We start from the raw sequence: 13,988 nt of genomic DNA on the forward strand, positions 1-13,988 counted from the left end.
GTCTGAAAGACACGTCCCCTCCCTCGCGACTCTGGTCATCTGCTACGGGATGGCAATCAACCTCGTCGAGGTGGCGTGGAGATAGGGGGAGATAGGGGCGATAGGGGGAGATAGGGGGAGATAGGGGGAGATATGGCAATTCACCCCGTCGAGTGTGACGAGGTTATAATTAATTAAGTAATAATTAATTAATTATAATTCACCCCGTCGAGTGTGCCGATGACGCTGATGCTGATGAGGTGGTGACTGTTACTAAGGTGACATGGAAGAGCAAGCTCAAGCAGGCGCCGTGGCCCGCCCCGCTTACCTCCTCCGCGTCTCCCCGACGCCCCCTTTCAACCGTCATTCAACTATTCATTGGTTCGCCGTCCATTGTTCACAGGCCTTCCCCGACCCAACCGCCTACTCGGCCTTCATGGGATCATTCTCGTCCGCCACCGGCGTCGCCACGCTTGCCATGATGCTCTTTGGGCGGTTCGTCTTCCGCAAGTGGGGCTGGGGCACCGCAGCAATGATCACGCCTTCGGTGCTGCTCGGGACCTCGCTCGCCTGGGGGGCTGTGAACAGCGTCTCTTCACACCTCTCGCTGTGAACAGGTGCTGCTCGGCACCGGCGTCGCCTTCTTCGCTCTCTGCCTCACAGGCAACACACCCGCCACCGCGGCCCGCCCCTTCGCCGGCGACACGCCCGCGGCACGTCACGCTCGCGACATTCTCGCGACCCCGCCGCACGCCCACCACACGCCCGCCACGCGCCCGCCACCGCGCCCGCCACCACGCCCGCAGGCAACACCTTCGCGCCGCTCCTGTCGACGGTCGGCCTCACGCCGCTCATGCTCGCCGTCTTTGTCGGCGCGGCGCAGAACATCGTGTCCAAGGCGGCAAAGTACTCCCTCTTCGACCCGTGCAAGGAGATGGCCTACATCCCCCTCGACGCCGAGGAGAAGACCAAGGGCAAGGCCGCCGTCGACGTCATCGGCGGGCCGCTCGGCAAGTCGGGCGGGAGCCTCGTGCAGCAGCTGCTCATCTTTGGCTTCGGCTCGCTCGCCGCGTCGACCCCCTACCTCGCCGTCATCCTCGGCGGCATCATCTTCGCCTGGATGGGCGCGGCGCGCTCGCTCTCCGGCCAGTTTGACGCCGCCATGCAGCAGCAGCAGGCGGCAGAGGGCTCGCCGGAGGCGGCGGCCGACACGTCGGCAAAGGCAAAGGCGAGATGATTCGCCGCTCCCCACGGACGCTCTCCGCACGGATGAGCCTCTGAACCCTCCCCCGCCCCCTCGCCGATATGGCAGACCAAATGTCACGGTACTGAGGTGTCAGGTATGTTACCCGCGTGGCTGAGACCAGAGCTCTCGGCCGCGAGGGTGTGCGTGGCGTGTGCGTGTACGGCAGTACCTGTGCGTGCGTGTGCACACTCTACAGTATGGAGCAGATATGTACTCTTTTCTTTTCAATTCATGCACAGTGCATCTGGATCTGCGGCCCTGGATCCAGCTCCCGAGCTCTGCCACGTGCCAGGAGTTGAACGAGAGCTCCGCCCCCACTGGCACTGCGCGCCCAGCCGCGAGCCGGCCCGGGCGCACTCTCTCTTTCTTGAGGCGCCGCAAAAGGCGCAGAGTGTCCCACCGCCCTCTGTCTCTAGCTCTACATGCAGGTCCATGCCTTTAACGTACTTGATACGGGCTACGGCCCAGGTGGTCGGGCCACCACAGTTTCAGATCTGCTCCTCAAGATAGCGCCGCAATCTTTTGATCTCGGGTTTCTTGAGTCCGAGCTCGCCGAGATCTACGTCGTCGGCCTCTCTGAGATCAGTCAGCTCAGAATATCCGGCGTCGTGCAGCACACCTGCATAAGCGGTGAGCTTAGCCTCCTCGAGAAACGCCACCATTGCACGCCCTCGAGGAGAGCTCATGGAGGAGCCCATTGAGCCCGCCTCGTCTTGTACGGCGGCGGCGGCCGAAGCGAGGGGGGACGAGCCGTCAGTTCGAAAAATCTCTTCGATGCCGTGCGCCAGGTCGCGATCTTCAGCCACCTGCGACCGTCCTCCCGACGCCTCGGGGGCCTGCGCCAGCCCCTGCTGCTGCGGGGCCGGGAAAGGAGCTGACGCCGTCAATGTCCCCGCCATCTCCGCCTCTGTCGCCGCCAACGCTGCTGTTGCCGCTGCCGCCGCTGCTGCCGCCGACATCACCGCCACCGCCTCCTCCGTCGGTGACGGTGCCGGTGCCATCGGCGTGGACGTAGCACTCGCGAGCAGCTCGAGTGCGCACTCATCAAGCAGTCGTGCATAGCCGCGGCACGCGTGGTCGTCGATGTGCGACGTCACCCTGGGGGGTCTGCCTCCTCGTATCTCTTTTCGCAGTCTCTCGCCGCTTCTCGCTGCAACCTTCATGCCACCTCGCGGCTGTCCCACTCTCGTCGTTCTCTCCCTTGTCACTTCCCCCTCTGTCGCGTCGTTCTCTTCTGCCTCGTCCTGCGACGCCGCCGCCTGCCGGTCCCTTGTTCTCGCGGCTTCTTTCGCCTCTCGGCGCAACTCCGTCCTCCTTGCGGCGTATCCTGGCCCCTCGAGTCTATCGAGCTCCCCTCGCGCAAGGACCACATTTCTGACTCCCACTCCGATCAATCCGTAATTCCGTAAAATCGGTGAAAAATTCTTTTGTCCGTCGCTAATTCTTTAATTTGTCGTGCGCGCTCCGAACCGCGTTGTATGCTCGCGCCTCCTCTCTGCGTGCTTCTGGCCTCCGTCGTCTCCGGGAGGGCCACCATATCGCGGCTTGGCGTGCGTTCCCGCCCGCCGATCGCGGGCGACGGCGGCCCGGCGCCGACGAGCGAGAACGCGGTCCTGGCCGAGGGAGCGGCAGAGGCGGAGGATGGCGCGATGCTTCTGGTTCGGATGCAGTGCCCCGCGTCCGTGGACGGGCACTACTGGTCCGAGCTGCTGGTCGACGCCGGCGCGCTCTATGTCAGCTTGAGCGACGGCGGCCGCGGCACGGACGCCGAGCAGCCGATATACCACGCCCACCCGCCCGGAGAGTCGAGCGCGCAGCTGCTCGAGCGGCTCCCCGCGGAGACCACGCCGGGGCACCTGACGCCGGTCTGGTCCAACACGCAGCTCGAGGTTGGCTTTGCGCCGGACGTCGACGTCGAGGCGACCCTCCTCCTCGCGGCCGCCGTCGCGGGCGAGACTCCGCCGCGCTTCGAGGTGGAGCTGCTGGGCGCGCGTGACTGGGTGTCGCAGGTGCAGTCGGACTGGGCGCCCGTCGAGCTGGCGGGCTGTCTGCGCATCCTCTTCCCGTGGCACGCCGACAGCGCCGGCGAGGGCTCGGGCGGCGCGCTGCCACCAGCCCTGCAGCTGCAGCCGGGGATGGCGTTTGGGACGGGCGAGCACGCGACGACGCAGCTCTGCGTTCGCGGCGTGCACTCGCTGCTGGCGGGTGGGCGGCTGACCGGCTGCGACGCGATGCTCGACTTCGGCTCTGGCTCCGGCGTCGTCGCCTTTGCGGCGCTCCTCTTCGGCTGCCGCCGTGCCGTCGGCGTCGAGATCGACCCGTACGCACTCAAGGCGAGGTATAGCCGAGATATAGCCGAGATATAGCCGAGATCGACCCGTACGCACTCAAGGCGAGATCTGGCCGAGATATAGCCGAGATATAGCCGAGATCGACCCGTACGCACTCAAGGCGTGCGTCGCTAGTGAACCGACTCACTAGCTGGCTCCTCCCAAGCGCCGCCACGCATGCCGCTTCCGAGAGGTTTCCTGGCGGCGGGACTCGGCCGCGCCCTCTCTCACCGCCGCCGCCTGCCTCGCGCTAGGTTTCGCGCGCCAACGCCGTTGACAACGGGATGGCCGACCGGTTTGTGGCGGTGCTGCCCGCCGAGGAGGCGCCGGAGGAGTACGAGCTCGTGGTTGCAAACATCCTCGCGCGCACGCTCGTGCAGCTGCAGTCCGCCCTAGACGCAGAACACGCAGGGAGTCCCAACATGGAGTTCCTATTCTTGTCAGCCAGCGCGAGAGGGACACGGACTCCGCCGTACTCCGCTGTACTCGTAGCCCGTGTATTCACGCGGTGTCGAAAGACGCTGCACTCCGCCGTATTCCCGCCCTCATGTCGGCGCATTCACACCGTAGGCAGCCCACACTGTCCTCGCGCGTCGCGGCGGGAGGCACACTGCTGCTCTCGGGCATCTGGGGCGAGGCGCAGGCGGCCGAGGTGGAGGCGGCGTTCGCGCCCGACTTCGAGGGCTTTGAGCGGAGCTGGCAGGACGGGTGGGTGGTGATCAGCGCGAGGCGCAGGAGGTAAACGCACGCAAGCGACGGTTCGTCTCGCTGTCTGCACGCCCCCCCGCTCGGATCGGTGCGTGGCGGCCGCGGGCGCAACGGATGCGCGGACCGCAAAAAGGACGTAGTTCTGAGTGTATTTACGCGCGTCCCACAGAGAGATCAAAGACTTCAAAGCTCGTCATGAGTGCGGCTACTGCCGCCGCCGCCGCCGAACTCGACCGCCGCCGCCGCCGCACCGGGGTCCGTCTCGCCCGGCCCCGGGTCGAGCGCCGGCAAATGTGCGAACCATGCTCGGTATGCCTCCGCCTCCGCCTCCGCCTCCCCTCCTTCGCCCCGAGACCGGCGCAGCGCCCGCAGCAGCGGCTCCGCCTCTGGCGCGGCGCTCGTGTTGAGCAGTTGCGCGTGCAGCAGCGCGGCACGCGTCTCCTCCAGCGTGGCACGCGTCTGCTCGCGCGTCGCGGCCGCCTGCGAGGGGAGAGTTCGGAGAAACTTCGGGCAGAGTTCCGAGAGGGTTCGGGCAAGGTTCCGAGAGGGTTCGGGCAAGGTTCCGAGAGGGTTCGGGCAAGGTTCCGAGAGGGTTCGGGCAAGGTTCCGAGAGGAGAAGGTTTGTGCAGGGCCGAGAAGGGGCGCGTCTCCCCGCGCGTCGGTGGCACCTTCGCGGCGGCGCCGCACGAGAGGAGCTCCGCAACGAGGTAGCGGATCGGCGGCGGCCAGCCAGCGGACGGACCTAGAAGGTTCCTAGAAGGTTCCTAGAAGGTTCCTGGAAGGTTCCTGGAAGGTTCCTAGCCAGCCAGCGGACGGACCGCTCTGTGGCGCCCCACCCCGGCCAGCCTCAGCGAGGGAGAGCCTAGAAGGCTCCTGGAAGGTTCCTAGAAGGTTCCTGGAAGGCTCCTAGCCAGCCTCAGCGAGGGAGAGCCTACCGGGAGAGTTGGGGAGACATGGGGAGACGTGAGGAGAGCCTTTGCGAGGGAGAGAATCTCGGCAAACCTCGGAGAACCTCGGCGAATCTCGGCTCCTCACTCGCCCTTTCTCGACGGCTTCGGCGGCGGCGCTCAAAGACGCCAGCGCGCCCTCTGCAGCCGCCCCGCCGCCCGCCGCCAGCCCGGCCTCCGCGAGCCGGCGGAGCCGCGCCAGCGCAAGTGCGAGGGCCGCGAACCTGCGCACGAGGCGAGCGCCTCTGCGGCAAGGAGCGGCAACGGCGGGGCGGCAACGGCGGGGCGACAACGGCGGGGCGGCAACGGCGGGGCGGCAACGGCGGGGCGGCAACGGCGGGGCGGCAACGGCGGGGCGGCGCGGTGCGCGTGGAGGAGAAGCAATCCCCGCCGTGTGTGCGTGTGCGTCGCCCGCCCCGCGTGTGCACCTCGCGTGTGCCTCACCTACCGATGCGCATCTACACGCGCGCGCACGAGAGGCCCGGCAAGGCGGAGTCGCCCATCGAGGAGAGCTCCTCCGGCAGCCGTCCGCTCGCGGCAGAGTCATCTGCCTCCGCGACGGCGAACGCGATCGTGCGGCCGATGGCCTCGGTCGTGATGCGCCCGTCGGCCCCGCCGGCCGCCGAGCTGGAGCTGGACGACCAGCCGTACCCGTCCTGCGCTGCGGGCGCGACACAGCACGGGCGCGACGATCTACCGCAGGCAAGCCCGCAAGCCTCGCCTGGCCTCAGCCACCGCGCGCCGACGCGAAAAGTGCCGACGCCGCGCGCGTTGCACCCAACCTCGACGGCGCAGTCAAAGGTGCCGTCTTGCGTGCACGCGAGGAGCGTGATTCGGCCTGTCCGGTCGCAGCCACGCAGCGCTGAGGCGGCATCGAGACCGTTTGCAAAAGTGACGAGGGCTCCCGGCCGCAGAACCGCTCGCTGCAGCCTCAGCAGCTTGCGGCCGTGGCCGCGGAGTTCGCCATCGACGAGCCGACTCCTACCTACACAGGCGTGTACGTACCCTGAACCACCGACGCATTGTGGCGCGCTGTTTTCACGGTGCTCCGGCTGCCCCCCGGTTAAGATCTCGTGCAAAACTCTTTTTATCACCCCCCTCAAGTACACCCCCCAGACTCCCCCAAACCGCCCAGGATGAGCTCCTGAGGTGCCAGTCCGCCCGAGATATGACCGGTTGAAGTTGGGGTTCCACGGTCGGGATGGAGGTGCCGAACTGGATAGGGGTCAGCCAGGGAGGCTGTTGTGGCGCACCGGACCGCCCCCCAGCACCGTGCCCCACCCAACTGCATCCATGGGAGTCGCAAACGGTGCTGCACTCGCGGCTGCAAGCACTCACGACACTCAAACCCACCACCTGCCTCCTACCCTGTACGAGGAGCCGGCGACCCGTACGCTTTGCGCGTGGCGACTGGTGGCTGTCTGGAGCTCGTGTGAGCTGGGCCGACGCGTGGCCGAGCCGAGAGGACCAGCGAGCGACCACGTTGGCGATGAAGCTTGGCGGCCGGCGCCTCGTCGCCAGACGTCACAGCGGCGTGGACGTAGGAGTGTGCGGCGACGAGTGCCGGCAAATCCGGCCCAGTGTGGCCGGCAGCTGCCTAGCGCTGGCCTGTGGCCGGCGCCGCGGTGGCGGAGAAGGCGTCTCGCCGCCGTGGCGGCGGTCGGCAGGTGCGAGCGTGATGCCATCTTGCGGGACGACACCCGTCTCGCAAACCCGGACTGCGACGTAAGAATTCTTTCGCGAGTCAGAAAAGTCTCAATTAGGGCATCCTCAATTAGGCATCCCTCATTACCATGGAAGCAGGCGGCGTGTCCGTCCTCCTCGGGGTCCTCAAGACCAAGAAGACCGTAAGTGCGCCGCCCCTTCCCCTCGACCGCTCCCGGAGCAGCACCGCACTCGCGGCGTACCTCGCCGAGCCCGACCACATCCACCCCTCCCTCGGCCCGCTCTCGGTGACGAAGGGCAGCGATTTCGTCGGCGTGTGGCGGTGCACCCGCCCTCGGGGCGGGGGCGCCTGCGAGTGCGTGTGGCTCGCTGGGATCGCGCATCGGATGCGGGGCAGGTGCCCCTGCCCCGACTGCGCGGCGGCGGCGGCGGCGGTAGTGCGGTCCTCGGCCCTCGCGGCGCACGGCTCCGTCCTCCTCGGCGTGCTTCGCGTCTCGAGGGGGGAAGCCGCGCCGCCCCTTCCCCTCGACCTCTCCCGCAGCAGCTCCGCACTCGCGGCGTACCTCGCCGAGCCTGACCACATCCACCCATCCCTCGGCCCGCTCTCGGTGACGGAGGGCAGCGGCTGCGTCGGCGTGTGGCGGTGCACGGCGCGGCGGGGCGGGCGCGCCTGCGAGTGCGTGTGGACCGCTGTGATCAAGCATCGGATGTGCGGCAACTGCGGCTGCCCCGACTGCGCGGCGGCGGCGGCGGCGGTAGTGCGGTCCTCGGCCCTCGCGGCGCACGGCTCCGTCCTCCTCGGCGTGCTTCGCGTCTCGAGCGGGGAAGCCGTGCCGCCCCTCCCCGCCGACCTCTCCCGCAGCAGCTCCGCACTCGCGGCGTACCTCGCCGAGCCTGACCACATCCACCCATCCCTCGGCCCGCTCTCGGTGACGGAGGGCAGCGGCTTCGTCGGCGTGTGGCGGTGCACGGCGCGGCGGGGCGGGCGCGCCTGCGAGTGCGTGTGGACCGCTGTGATCGTGCATCGGATGCGGGGCAGGTGCCCCTGCCCCGACTGCGCGGCGGCGGCGGCGGTAGTGCGGTCCTCGGCCCTCGCGGCGCACGGCTCCGTCCTCCTCGGCGTGCTTCGCGTCTCGAGGGGGGAAGCCGCGCCGCCCCTCCCCGCCGACCTCTCCCGCAGCAGCTCCGCACTCGCGGCGTACCTCGCCGAGCCTGACCACATCCACCCCTCCCTCGGCCCGCTCTCGGTGACGGAGGGCAGCGATTTCGCCGGCGTGTGGCGGTGCACGGCGTGGCGGGGCGGGCGCGCCTGCGAGTGCGTGTGGACCGCTGTGATCGTGCGTCGGATGTGCGGCAACTGCGGCTGCCCCGACTGCGCGGCGGCGGCGGCGGCGGCAGCGGCGGCGGAGGCAGATGCAGCGGCGGATGCTGAAGCCAAGCAGGCTCGACAGGATCGGCGCGCCGCCGACCGCGCGTGGGTCGAGGGCGCCGCCGCGCGAGCGGCCACCGCCCGCGAGGAGGAGGCGCGGCTCTCGGAGGAGATGCTGCAGCGGCATCTCGCCCAGGGCATCACCGCGATGCAGATGGGCGAGGTGCAGCTCTGGCGCGAGGTGGAGGTGGAGGGGGGGCGGCGCACCTCGACGCACGGCGGGATCGGCCTCGGGCTGGCCCACTTCCACGACCCATCCGATGGGAGTGTCGTGCCCCCCAGCGAGATCGCTCTGTTTGGCCTCGCCATCGAGGGGGCCTTTGACGTCGGGCGTCTCGGCGGCTGCGACGTCCACCTCAAGGCCGGCAACCGCCGGGCCGTGGCCTGCAGCCCGCAGGGTCCCCGGCCCTTCTCGGAGAGCGCGCGGCGGGACCTGCCAGCCACCCTCGAGTACATCGAGCAGGTGTGCACGCGGGCGCGCGTGCCCGCGCGGGCGGTGCGCGCGGTCCTGGCTGCCACCCGCGCGCTCGCCGAGGTCGACCGCGCCGCGGAGCTGGTGTTTCTCTCCTCGGGCGAGGCGCGGGACGCGGTGCGGCCAACAAGCGCCTCCCACCACGACGCGCGGGGCGATCAGAAGTGGTACGGGCCGGGGAACTCCCCCCACTTCAACAAGTTTCAAGGGTGCGTGCGCTAGCGGCCTGCCTCCAACCATGCGAACCTCCACCTGGCGTGCCATACGATTCACCCCCCCCCCCCCCTCTCCCTGCCCTGGTGCAGGGCAAAGGCTGGCCACCGCCTCGTCCGCCTCATCATCTCCCTCTCCCCGAACCTCCGCATGGTCAACACGATGCTGCAGCAGGTCGACGAGAAGGGCGAGATCCTCCCCCACCAGCCCACGTGGCAGGCGCGGCTCTCCGCCTGCGGCGTCGACCTCGGCGAGCGGAGCGAGGAGGCGGAGCGAGGAATGGCGGGCTACGCCGACTTCTACCTCTGCGCGCCGGGCGCGGGCGATCGGATCCGGAACGGTTCCAGCACCCACGCCAACGAGATGGTCTGGCGGGCGTGGCGTGGCGCGTGCTCCGTCGTCGCCCTCTCCCCCGACGGCGCGAGCAGCGGCTGCGAGCATGGCGGCTCGTCGCAGGTGCCAATGACGGCGGTGGAGCAGCACGAGCGCGGCGAGATTCTCCGCGTCGAGCGCGGCTCGGGCTCGGTTGTGGCAATGACAACGGGGTCGGCCGCCGAGCACGGCGTGCCGCGCTCGCCGAAGCGGGCGCTGCTCGTGCGGCTGCTGCTGCTGGAGGCGCTGGGCCGCGCCACCCTCGTCCCCGCGGCCGGCCCGAGCGCGGTGGAGGAGGGTGTAGACAGGATCTGGATCCTGGTGGCGCTTGCCAACGAGTACAAGTGGCTGCCCGTGTCGTTTTGCCCGGTGAGCATGATTCTCGCCTTGCTGGCGTGATAGAATCGTTTCACAGCGGCTCGACTCGTTTTTGCCCCCGTTGCAGTAAATAAATTTGTTTTGCAAGTTGAAACGGACACGCCAACGAGGGGGAGGGTAGTGTGTGGGGAGAAGCGGACAGGGTCCCCACCTGCACGAGCAGGATCTTGTAAGGACGATCAGGGACAGAGGGAAACGGGCAGCGGGGAAGGCCCAGTGTTTTCCTTGGAGCACGGCAGTCGAATTCTTCTCTCGGCTCGCCGTCGTTGAGGTGGCTCGGGGCCGACTCTCGCCAGGTGATTACCAGCAGGCGCCGGCTGTCCGCGCGCCCTCTGCCCCCGACACGCCGGTCCCGGGCCCACCGGCACATGCCGCAGCGCCGGGCTCGTTCGCGCCGCGCGATAGCGCGCCCTCGCCGTGGCGCTCAGCTCAACCCTGCTCGTTGCGAGCAACGTGCTGTGGCAGCGCGCGCACGGCGGTCTCCGTCGGGTAGGCGTGGAAGAAGTCGCGGCGGGCCGCGAGCAGCGCCGCCGCCTCGGCGCCCTCGCACGACGCAAACTCGGAAAAGGCCTCGAGAAGGGTCGGCTCCGCCTCGGGCGTCGAGGAGCAGGAGATGAGCAGCGACGAGGCGAGCGCCCAGCGCATTGTGTCGAGTGAGTTGAGCCCCTCGCCGACGACAGCTGGGACAACCAGGTTCGTTGTGAAGAGCTGGGGCGCGCCACCTCTCGAGGTTCTCGAGGTGGATATCCTTTGGCCGCGTTGGGTAGCGAGGATTGGTGTGACGCGATCCACGCAGGCGTGTTTTCTGGCGGCCGACCGTCAGTGCACGGAGTTGCCCCTTCTCCGACTGCCCCGGCTAGTTCCCGAGTTTCGCGGGAGTGACCCCATGCGCCACCCAAGAGCGCAATCGATCTTTTTGCCCTCTATCACCTTCGGTTGTAAGAACTTGAAACACACCACGCAGGGGCACAGCAAGCACGGATAGCCGTTGAGGAGAAAGGGCGTGAGGTGTATGCGCGCCACCTCCCGCGAGCGCGGCGGGATCGGAATTGCGGCCGGAGGGAAGGGCGAGCCGCCGCCGCCGCCGCCATATACCACCAGCGACGACGACCGCGGCTCGCCCCAAACGCCAGGCGCTGGATCGGCAGTAGGGCTTGGGCGGCGCAGCGTAGGCCTCGAGCCACACGAGTCGCCGACAACCCCCCCTCATCGACGTGATGGCCGCACCCGCTGTCGGCCGATGCAAGCTGCCGCCTCCACCGCACCAGCGATACTGGCCGCGGCTCGCCGCCACGCGCCGGCTCGGAAGAGGGGCTATCGGCGGCGCAGCAGAGCGGCATGCGTCGTCATTCGAGCAGCACCAGGTCCCCTCTTCGACGTGACGGCCGCTCCCGGAGCCGGCCGGTGCGCGCCCGACCCACGCCCCCTCTCGCACCCCCCCGATCCCCCTGCGCGGCGCCCCCTCCACTGCGCGCCGGCTCGAGCGCCTATTGCCAAATCGCGACTTTCGAGCGCAGTGCGTGCGCCCCACACGTCACGCGAGCGCAGGAGAGTTTGCGGCAGAGCAGTACCGTGTACTAGCCGGAGGCATCGCGCCGAAAACCCCGCGCATTCCGCCCCAACAGAGGCTGCAGGAGGCAGATGGCCAATAGCGGCGATCGTTACGAAATGTAGCGTTACCGGGAGCTCTCCAAGCTGTCTTGGGTGGTAAGAAGGCAACTCCGCACACTGTAGCTTTTGGGGGCCGAAACACGTTTTAATTCACGCGAGGGGGCACGTGAGGCTTCTCGCGCGTATAACCGGTGTTCCCGAGTGTCGGAGACATGTACCCACAAGCCCATAAGCTTGGCTTACCTCGGCTCGTCGAACCGCGCACACACCGTGGTGCTTCGGGGCTCCTCGAGAGCACGTTGCGAGCGAGGGTTGGGGTGGGGGGTCTACAGGGGGTCGTTGGCGGAACCGGCATGGTTTTCCACCGCGTGCGACCCTAATCGTTGCATGCTCAAGCCGACAGCGTCTCTCTGCGCCGTGCATCAGAATGGGATTCTGCTTGCCTCTCGCCTCGCACTGCGCCGTGCTGACGGCGCCAAACTCCTGGGCGATTCCGTCGACTTTGGCCTTCGACGGCGAAGAGGGATGCACGGCGGTCTCCACGCCACAGTCGTGGGGAAAAAATCGCGCAATGCAGGCCACATGGGTTGCAGCGGCACGGTCCTTCCGGCCAAGTGCAGGCAGGGCCGCGCTGGAGGGTTGCGCCCGCCGCGAAGTTGTGTGATCTAAGTGGGTTTGCCCCCCCCCCCCCCCCTCATCATCAACCACCTCCGGATCCGGCATTCACGTGGCTTGAACACCGCGTGCGGGGTTTGTAAGGAGTATAAGACAACGCTCGACTAAGTGAGCAGATACGCGTAGTAAATCGCCCACACCGTTTGCGGACAGACAAACGCTGCGCTGCACAAGGGTGCGGCGGCACAGGTGTAGGGCTCCAAGGGGAAAGAACAAGACGGGTAAACAGAGAAGAGTCAGTAGAGACGGGACAAAAGCTGAGAGGATGGGGAGGGTGTAGCATGTGTGTGCGTTCTAGACCTTGAGTAGTCTCTGATGCCCAATGCGTGCACTCGTGGCGTATCATTTTTCTTCCAATGCTCTACGCTTTGACCGCGGCGCTTCCTTTGTCTTTGCCGTGCTGTGCTGAGCGACATGGGCCTCTTCTCGTCCGCCCCCGACGAGGAGCAGCAGAAGGCATGCCTCGCCGCCCTCGCCGCCGCCTTCCCCGACGTCAGCGAGCGGACCCGCAAGCAGTACGCGGCGTCGCACAAGTTCAAGCCCGACAAGTGACTGCGGCCTTCCCAAACGCCTGCATACAATTCGCCACCCGCCGCACGCGCGACCTCCTCCCCCCCCGCCAGGGCGTCCAAGGCGCTGGGCGAGAGCGAGAAGTGGCGGGCAGAGACTCTGCCAAGAGCGCCCGGCCCCGACGGCAGCGATGGCGCCGCCGCCGCGTCGCTGCTCTTCACGCACCGCGGCTTCGACCACCACGGCCGCCCCGTCTTCCTCTACTACGGGAGTTCCTTCGCGCCCAAGAAGTGGGACGCGGACGCCGTCATGCTCGGCGTCGTGCACACGCTCGAGGCGCCACTCTTACGCCACGCGCCCACCACACACCACACACACGCTCGCCATCGCCACATCGCCATCTCGCCGCCGCGCCAACAATCCCCGCCGCACCCGCCAGTGTGCCCTCGCCCCCCCCCCCCCCCCCCCCCTCACCCCCCCTCCCCTCACCACCATCGACCACCCGCCGCATCGCCATAGGCCTCGCCACCACACCCCACCGCCGGCCCGTGCGCAGGCGGGCTTCGCCGCCGCCGATGCCAAGGACCCGACCAACGACGGCGAGATGGCCCGAGATGCCCCGAGATGACGCGAGATGACGCGAGATGACGCGAGATGGCGCGAGATGACGCGAGATGGCGCGAGATGACGCGAGATGACGCGAGATGACGCGAGATGACGCGAGATGACGCGATGCCGAGGACGCGTCCAACGACGGCGATGAGACGCCCCTCCTCTTCCTCCTCTCTCCTCGCACGAACGGCCGTCGCCCTCACACGCGCACATCGCTGGGGTGCGAACCGGTTTGCGGTCGAGGTAGGCTGCTGCGTCATCATCTTCCTCATGGACGGAGGCACCAAGCTCGACATGGGCCTTGCCAAGCAGGCGCCGCGACGCAAAAGGAGAAAGACGCCGGAGCCGCCACACGCGTGGCAGAGTTGTAGCCGAGGGGCAGCCGAGGGGCAGCCCTTTGGAAGCCGGCAGCCGAGGGGCTGCCGACAGGCAGCCGAGAGGCAGCCGAGAGAGGTGGGAGCCCGAGAATCCCGGTGGGCACAATACGCCCTCCCCTCGGCTGCCCCTCGGCTCCCCTCGGCTCCCCTCGGCTCACCTCGGCTCACCTCGGCTCACCTCGGCTCACCTCGGCTCACCTCGGCTCACCTCGGCTCACCTCGGCTCGCCTCGGCTCATCTCGCGGCCCTTTCCACCTTTCCACCCGCACGCGCAGTTCAGCAGTTCTAGTAGCAGGCAGCCTTATCTCGCGCGTCATCATACCTCCCCGCGAAGTCATATCTCCCCCAATCTCCCCCAATCTCCCCGCAGTTCTCGCGCCTGGTCGGCGCGCACTACCCAGGACGTGCGTACCTGGCGCTCATCTACCCGGGCACGCCTCCTCGCCCCCGGCGTGCCGCACGCT

At 68.1% G+C, this 13,988-nt stretch overlaps 4 protein-coding genes across 4 annotated transcripts in view; 3 read left to right on the top strand and 1 right to left on the bottom strand.

Moving 5' to 3' along the window:
• EMIHUDRAFT_465146 (hypothetical protein) overlaps positions 1 to 4,297 on the top strand; it is a gene marked incomplete at both ends in the record, with an annotated part of 7,513 nt that extends 3,216 nt beyond the window's left edge. Inside the window, 6 exons of the mRNA XM_005763241.1 lie at positions 383 to 526; positions 597 to 696; positions 786 to 1,191; positions 2,754 to 3,486; positions 3,810 to 3,940; positions 4,126 to 4,297. Coding sequence (XP_005763298.1) covers positions 383 to 526; positions 597 to 696; positions 786 to 1,191; positions 2,754 to 3,486; positions 3,810 to 3,940; positions 4,126 to 4,297 — 1,686 coding nt within the window. The remainder of the gene's footprint in view (positions 1 to 382; positions 527 to 596; positions 697 to 785; positions 1,192 to 2,753; positions 3,487 to 3,809; positions 3,941 to 4,125) is intronic.
• Positions 4,298 to 5,660: 1,363 nt separating this feature from the next.
• On the top strand, positions 5,661 to 9,826 carry EMIHUDRAFT_465147 (hypothetical protein; the record flags this gene model as incomplete). The annotated part of the gene is made up of 3 exons (XM_005763242.1): positions 5,661 to 6,011; positions 6,989 to 8,985; positions 9,082 to 9,826. The coding sequence occupies 3 exons, from the start codon at positions 5,661 to 5,663 to the stop codon at positions 9,758 to 9,760; spliced, it is 3,027 nt and encodes a 1,008-aa protein (XP_005763299.1). The 3' UTR covers positions 9,761 to 9,826.
• A 342-nt stretch (positions 9,827 to 10,168) lies between these two features.
• Positions 10,169 to 11,079, bottom strand: EMIHUDRAFT_215120 (hypothetical protein; the record flags this gene model as incomplete). The annotated part of the gene is made up of 3 exons (XM_005763243.1): positions 10,169 to 10,487; positions 10,635 to 10,892; positions 10,967 to 11,079. 3 exons carry the CDS (start codon positions 11,077 to 11,079, stop codon positions 10,169 to 10,171), a joined length of 690 nt encoding a protein of 229 aa, XP_005763300.1.
• A 1,319-nt stretch (positions 11,080 to 12,398) lies between these two features.
• EMIHUDRAFT_357995 (hypothetical protein) overlaps positions 12,399 to 13,988 on the top strand; it is a 3,933-nt gene continuing 2,343 nt past the window's right edge. The window contains exons 1-5 of the mRNA XM_005763244.1: positions 12,399 to 12,569; positions 12,645 to 12,871; positions 13,092 to 13,134; positions 13,395 to 13,459; positions 13,895 to 13,964. Coding sequence (XP_005763301.1) covers positions 12,440 to 12,569; positions 12,645 to 12,871; positions 13,092 to 13,134; positions 13,395 to 13,459; positions 13,895 to 13,964 — 535 coding nt within the window. The 5' untranslated portion in view covers positions 12,399 to 12,439. The remainder of the gene's footprint in view (positions 12,570 to 12,644; positions 12,872 to 13,091; positions 13,135 to 13,394; positions 13,460 to 13,894; positions 13,965 to 13,988) is intronic.

This window comes from Emiliania huxleyi (assembly GCF_000372725.1).
Source record: "Emiliania huxleyi CCMP1516 unplaced genomic scaffold EMIHUscaffold_64, whole genome shotgun sequence".
NCBI lineage: Eukaryota > Haptophyta > Isochrysidales > Noelaerhabdaceae > Emiliania > Emiliania huxleyi.